Source organism: Symphalangus syndactylus, chromosome 7 (genome assembly GCF_028878055.3).
Source record: "Symphalangus syndactylus isolate Jambi chromosome 7, NHGRI_mSymSyn1-v2.1_pri, whole genome shotgun sequence".
Taxonomy (NCBI): Eukaryota; Metazoa; Chordata; class Mammalia; order Primates; family Hylobatidae; genus Symphalangus; species Symphalangus syndactylus.
This window is the reverse complement of record NC_072429.2, coordinates 71418351-71425970: the sequence shown is the minus strand read 5'-3', so window position 1 is coordinate 71425970 and position 7620 is coordinate 71418351. Positions and strand designations below refer to the sequence as shown.

At 39.0% G+C, this 7620-nt stretch overlaps 1 protein-coding gene across 11 annotated transcripts in view; it reads right to left on the bottom strand.

Annotated features, from left to right (window-relative positions):
* Positions 1 to 5591: 5591 nt before the first annotated feature.
* Positions 5592 to 7620, bottom strand: part of TERF1 (telomeric repeat binding factor 1) — a 39141-nt gene continuing 37112 nt past the window's right edge. For all 11 annotated transcript variants that reach the window (XM_055286492.2, XM_055286491.2, XM_055286493.2 and 8 more), the window contains one exon: positions 5592 to 7135. In XM_055286492.2, the coding sequence (XP_055142467.1) occupies positions 6959 to 7135 (177 nt within the window). In that variant the 3' untranslated portion in view covers positions 5592 to 6958. The remainder of the gene's footprint in view (positions 7136 to 7620) is intronic.

Here is a 7620-nt window from a genome sequence, read left to right as displayed (position 1 = left end):
ACTGTGCCACGACTGAGAGGCCCCGGGATGTGTTAAGTGTTAAACACATGTTTGACCTACTTTCTATTCAAAATTCCAAATATATAATACAGAGATCATTTTTCTTTTCAAAAATGCTCATCACAGGATTCCTTTAACTAACAGTTTGATTATCAAAGTTGTTGTTGTAACCACTTGGTAGAAGCAAAAAGGGCTGGGATGGCTGGGCGTGGTGGCTCATGCCTGTAATCCCAGCACTTTGGGAGGCCGAGATGAGATGATGGCTTGAGGCCAGGAGTTCAAGACCAGCCTGGGCAACATGGCAAGACCCTGTCTCCACTAAAAATACAAAAAAATTAGCTGGGTGTGGTGGCAAGCACCTGTGGTCCCAGTTACTTGGGAGGCTGAGGAGGAGAATCACTTGAATCCAGGAGTCAGAGGTTGCAGTGAGCAGAGATCGTGCCACTGCAGTCCAGCCTGGGCGACAGCATGAGACTCTGTCTCAAAAAAACAAAAACAAAGAAGAAAAAGTAAGGCTTGGGGCTTGGGATAAGAGGAACATCAATCTGCTTGATGCCATGCCAATTGATCTATAACCAGACACAGAGGAAAAAGCATCTCTGAAATAATGAAAAATACACTTCTACTGTAAGTGCATTTGGGTGAATTCCCATACATTCTACTATCTGCTGCAGCTGCAGAGCTCCACGGGTATGGAGATCACAGGCCTGGGCTTCTTTATAACAAACATATCAACATGTATAGAGTAAAAGGGAAAAGAATTCTATCTGAATAATGAAAAGTTTTAATTGTGGAGTATCAGCAAATAAAGTTCTGTCACTTACCAAATCAATTTTGGGCAAGTCAAAATAACTGAAGCTTGATTCCTTATCTATTACATGCAATTAACAATACCACTCTGCCTGTTACTACTACCATTCTGCTAATTAATAATACCATTCATCAAGGTTCTGCAAGAATTAAATGAGATAATCCATGCAAAGCAAAACACTATACAAATTTGGGCTAAAACAGATGTGAGTGAGTTCCTTAAGGACTTACGTGGAAAGGGAAAAATTAATACGTATCTCTTTAAATTATGACTTGTAAATATCATCAAAACATTGCAAAATTATTACTCCTTTCCTTCGAGAGTTGTAGGTCATATAAACCATTGCATTTCTTGAGTCAAACTGTCATTTTTTTTTTTTTTGCTCTTTCAATATAGGATAGATTTAAATGAAAACTTAATGTCATTTTGACATATGAAGGAAGGGGTGTGAGTGTGTGTGTGTGTGTGTGTGTGTGTGTGTGTGTGTGTGTGTGTTGGGGGCAGTAAGTTGAAAAAAATAAAAGCTCTTTATATACCAGTTACCAATATAATGGCTCGCAGCTCCAAATCCACCCTTCCCTGCCCTGCTTTGTGATAGATGGACATGGGCTGGACTCTGTAAATATCTGTTGACACAATGATCATTAAGTTGTACCAACAGAGGGCTTTGGAGGGTCTCTGGAGTGAAAGGACAGGAAGACCATTCCCTTCCAGTCCTGGTCCTGTCATTATTATTCAGGGGGTGAGTGATGTGGATGAGTTCCAGTTGCCCCCAGGCCACCTTTCCACCCGGCCACACCCTCCTGGGCTGTTGTTCCAGGTTAGTACCATCTGTGCCCTCTGGCCAGTTTCTTCCCTGCTGCTGGCTGTGGTCCAGGTGTAGGAAGGCCCTCTTTGAAGAGGTCTGAATCTTAGCCTTGGAGGAAAGGGGGTCCTATACTTCTTACTTCCATTATTGTCTTCTCTTCCTCAGCAAGAGGGCCAGAAGTCAAAGCCCAAGGACACATTGAGGTGGGAATAATTAAATGAGGACACTGAAAGACTATCTTCTTAAGGAGAGATTGAGCCAGAAGTCACTTCAAACCCTCCCTTAAGGCTCAAGGAACTGTGTGAGCACTGAATGGGACTAAGAGGTCACTGGCAGTCAGCTATCCTGTCTATTTGTAGCCCAAATTCTCATCACCAGGCTGATCTTGGAAAACCAACCTGTTAATTTATAAGTGGTTCCATACTTGGAAACTTCCAAAACTGGAAAAAAAGCCAAGAGAATTAAAAGAAGTTCCCAGATTCAGAAGTAATTTAACTGCTTGCCAGAACAAGGTCCAGTGAATTTTAAAGGAAGGAAACACACTCTAGAATTCCACAGCAAAGGTCAGGAAACTATAACCTGTGGCTAAATCCAGCCTGTTTGTTGTTGTAAATATAGTTTTATTGGAACACAGCCATACCCATTCATTTATATATTGCCTATGGCTAATTTGAGGCAGAGTACACAGACTGTATGGCCCACGAAGCCTAAAATATGTACTATCTGGCTCTTTACAGAAAAAGTTTGCCACGCACCTTCTGGCTTAGATCGTTAACGTTTGATATAATTATTGATGTGGTTGGATTTAGGTGTACCATTTTATTTCTTCTGTTTGTCCCTGTGATTTTGTTTTTGTTTCACTACTTTTTGTTTCTGGTTTATTAGTAGTCCAAATAGAGGAATTTAGTATTCTATTGGCTATCTATATTTTTGAAAAAATGCTTGCTCTAGGAATTACAATATTCATACCTAACTTTTCATGGTTGACCCTTGCTGTCGAGTTCTAGATTTTGTTTCCTTCCTTTAAAATTCATTGGCCTTTGTTCTGGCAGGCAAGAGTTCATATTATTTCTAAAATCACACTTCATTGTGAAATGTAAAAGCCTAGCAGCCAGAAACTGGAAACAACTCTGAGACTAGGCATATACACAGATGATGGTGGAGCTTCTGTGACAATAGAACTCTCACCCAGACCCTCTGCAGCAACCAGTCCTGGAAGCCAAACCACAATCTCCCCAGCGATCCATTCAGCATGGTCAAGACTTACTCAGTTACTGCCATCATCCCAACATTTTGCTCCCTCTTCCAACTTGGGACCAATCAGAGAAAGCCAAATAGGTTCCCCAAAACAATCCTGTAAGACACCTGCGGGAGCTGGTCAGCCTCCAGCTTCCTCATGCCAACACCCTCCAAGCAGAGCATTCCTGAACCTTGCCCCTTTCCCCCCACTATAAACCTATCTGCCTCTGAGTCTGCCAAACACAAGAGATCGTGGCTGATTCCTTTGCTACCGCAAGCTCTGAATAAAAAGTCTGTATTTCTCATGTTTGGTCTTCAATTATTTTTACACTTCAAACGCTCATCAACAGCGTAAATTATTAATAGAATCATGTAGTGGATTAGTGTAGAAATAAAAATAAGCTACAGCTACAATTTGAATTGTATAAATATGCTGATTGAAAGATGGCAAAGAATACATACAGCATTTCACTTAATTTCCTTAACTGTCATGAGTCCAAAAGAACAAAAGATACTGTTCCACTTTGAAAGGTTGAGGCAGGAGGATTTCTTGAGGCCAGGAGTTAAAGACAAGCCCAGGCAACAAAGCAAGACCATGTCTCTATTTTAAAAAAATAAAATAAAAAGTTACAAATAATTTTCCCAGGATTTGTAGATTGGTTCTGACTTGGGCATTCCTTCAGCGCTTAGCCAGGCACCTAAATTCTGCTTTAGCTTCCACCTCCTGCTTCTGTGGAGCCTAAAGATCAGTCAGAGGTGCAGGCCTAGAGTCCTCTCAGGTCTTTTCCAAAAATGTGTCCAGTGTTAGGCATGTGTGTGGCCTTCCAGACTACCTAGTACAGACAGGGGCCCTTCTGAGCCTTCTCTCTCCCACGTATCGTCCTCCCAGTTATTTCCGTCCCAAGCTTTCTGGTCTGTTTGCTGCTTGCCCCATTTGCCATCCCCAGCCCCAGATGGCTGCAGGTAATGCTTCTCTGATAAGCACTGTGAGGCTGTTCTAGTGTGGAGGGGGCAAAACAAAGGCAAACCTCTGAGCTGAACCTTCAGGAACTGCCAGGCAGGTCAAAGCACACCCACATTTCTGTGAGAGCAAGATCTGTATTGCCCGTTCTGGCACCAAGATGCACCAAGAGCACAGGCCACTGTCCTCTCAGCTGTTGCCTGGCTGGGAGACGGGGCATGGTAGGTACGTAAGCGAAACCACAAAAACTCTTTTACCAAAGTTAAATAGCCTCTTCATTAAGCATTACTCTGGTTGTTGTTTTTATTAGATAGTAGAGATCCAAAAAGTTGATCTTAAGTTTTTGCTAGCAATGGTTGCTTCAGTGGAGGGACAGATCTTTGGAGCTCCCTATTTTGCTATTTTTGGTGATGTCACTATATAAGATTTTAAAATGATTAACTGTTATAAATAGAGGATATGTTAGTGGCTGTCAGGATTGGGGGAAAGAGAGGTATGTTTGCTTACAAAAGAGAAATGTGAAGGATCCTCATGGTGGTGGATGTATGAACACAAGTGATAATACTGTTTAGATCTAAATACACAGAATACTAAACTGGGGAAATAAGTTGAATGGATTGTGTCAATATCAATATCCTGGTGGTGACACACTATAGCTTTACAAAATATTAGTATTTGGGGAAACAGGGCCAAGTGTACAAGAGATCTCTATATTATGTCTTACAATGGCATGTGAATTTACATTATCTCAACAAAAATTCTGACTAAAAAGAATTCAGGGGCCAGGGCTCAGTGGCTCATGCCTGTGATCCCAGCACCTTGGGAGGTTGAGGTGGACGGATCTCTTGAGCCCAGGAGTTTGTGACCAACCTGGGCAACATGGAGAAGCCCTATTTCTACAACAAAATACAAAAATTAGCCAAGCATGGCAGCACATGCCTGTAGTCCCAGCTACTTGTGAGGCCGAGGTAGGAGAATCACCTGAGCCCAGGAAGTAGAGGCTGCAGTGAGCTGTGATTGTGCCACTGCACTCCAGGCTGGGCAATGAAGTGAGACCCTGTCTCAAAACAAAACAAAACAAAACAAAAAAAAGATTCAAAAAAATACTCAGACTAGAGAAGATGAGGTTTTAGGAATATATTACCCAAATTATTTTGCTTATAATTTCTCTTTTTTTGTATCCACAAGTTATGTGATAAAAATCTTATGTTTAAATAAATCTAAAATAGCTCTTCTAATAAGTAAAATTCAAAATAAGAAAGCACTATATAATTTATATAGTATATATAAATTATATACTATAATTGATACCGATTTTTCTTTTCTAGTTGTACGTGAAATAACAGGGCATCTTACAATTAATGGCAACTTAGATTTGATGATTTATAGTAGGTGTTTGGAATGAGGTTGACTTAACAAGTCTATTTTGACTCATGATGCCAGCCTTGGCACTAATCATCAAAATATCTCCAATAAATAGTGCAGTATCTTGTGGTGTAACAAGATAAAGGAGTCAGGAAGCATATGGTACTCATCTATGTTTCTGTTTATATGTAGGATAACAAATTCAGGAACAATGGGAAAGTAATATATGAAACCTTAATAGGAAATACAATAGAGATTACAAAACACCACCATTTGATTTTTTATGCAAATACTTCAATATTCCAATATTCTTACTCACTTGCTAAATAAAGCACATGACTCGAAATGCTAAATAATGCTGTTAGTCTAAATCTTTTAAAGAATAAAATGTTGGTGAAAAACCAAAATTGTTTAGTAAGGTATGTATGACCTTGTTTATTATCTATCATAGACATCAAGATGATCATAGTTAATACCAATTTAAGCTTTACAGAATACTGTTTTAGGCCCAATATTGATATATTAAATGAAGGTATCAGAGAATCTTGTATTTATGGCATCAGGTTATAAAGATCTATTCAAAACCATTTTTGTCAAAGTTTAAACACTGGAACAAAAGTCAAACTGTTTCTAAATGAGACACAAAATTATTCTTGCTAATAGTACAAATTTTGTCCCATGGGTAATACTATTGTCTTTTTCTTTTTTAAAAAAATTATTTCGATTTTTATTTTAGACTCAGGGAACACATGGGCAGGTTTGTTAGCTGGGTATACTGTGTGATGTTGAGGTTTGGGGTATGGATGATCCTGTCACCCAGGTAGTGAGCAGAGTCCCCAGTAGGTAGTTTTTCAGCTCTTGCTCCCGCTCCCCACCCTACCTCCCCAGTGTCTATTATTCCCATAGGTCCTCAGGTATTACTATTTTCAAGTTTTTTTCTTTACATGAAACTACTGAAAGCAAAAGTATGTCATGCTTATAGGTTACTCTGTACATTTATCATTCTATTAATAAACATCTTAAGTAATTAAGTAGTATATTAAGGCCATAAATCAAGTCATTATCTCCTTATCAAAGGACTACTGTTATTCAATCATCTAGAAAATTCATTTTAGGCAGGACGCAGTGGCTCACGTCTGTAATCTCAGCACTTTGGGAGGCCGAGGTGGGTGGATCATGAAGTCAGGAGTTCGAGACCATCCTGACCAGCATGGTGAAACTCCGCCTCTACTAAAAATACAAAAATTAGGTGGGCGTGGTGGTGTGTGCCTGTAATCCCAGCTACTCAGGAGGCTGAGGCAGGAGAATCGCTTGAACCCGGGAGGCAGAGGTTGCAGTGAGCTGAAATTGCGCCACTGCACTCCAGCCTGGGCAACAGGGAGAAACTGTCTTAAAAACAAAAGAAAATTCATTTTAATGGGTTACATTACAGGGTTGAGGTCAGCCTACAGACGCAAAATAGGTTAACTGAAATTTTTTTTCTTTTTCGTATCAGGTTTTAATTTTTTCATTGGAACAGGATTTGGGGGTGGGGATACTAAATGTGGCAGGGTTCAACAAATTTACATTTTATCAAAATAAGGTTCTTAAAGAATACAATGATAGCATATGCTTTAACTCTTATAGCACAAACCCTCATATTAATTGATGGTCACAGAAAAATACTGTAATGCTTTAAACAAAAGTTTTAAATTACATCAATGATGCAAGTTTCAAACAAAATGCAGTGATCAAAATACTTAACTGTCCTTTCATCAAGCTTTTACAAACACAATCAGTCTTCGCTGTCTGAGCAAATCAGTTTTAGTTTCTTCATGGTCCTCCATCTGTCTTTTAACATGACACTTGTCCGGTTGTTGAATTTATAATGCAACAGTATTTTAGACCAGTTTCCCTCTCCATATTTCCTCACGCCAGATCTCAAATTCTTGTCTTCTTCCCAAAGCCATGCCTTTTGATAAAAATTAAAACAGTTATTTACAGAAACAATTATTCAAAAAGAAAATACCTACTATAAATGCCAGTTTTAAAAAATCAAAATAATGCTTAGTTTCTTAAAGATGGAAGATTTCCCTAAACATTTCTTAGATTTTTAAAAGATTTTACATTTATCATAACATTTTTAGGGGTCATTATTATTGCTGCTCATTTTATGTAAGCTCAGCTGCCCAAAATCAGATAGCTAGAAAGCGGCAGTGCTACATGTCAACTGAATTTGTCTGACTTTAAGCCCATACTGTCTCTTAAAATGCTCTTCTACAATTGTTAATAGTTGTATTTATTATCCTCCAAATCTCCACATAGGCTTTGTAAATGTTTAGTAGTCACTAATGAACTCAGTGAAAACCCTGTTCTGCCTATGTTAGGGGAAGTATTACACACCCATATAAAACTCAAATCTTGTCTAAAATAGACTTTCAAAAACACAACTAACAT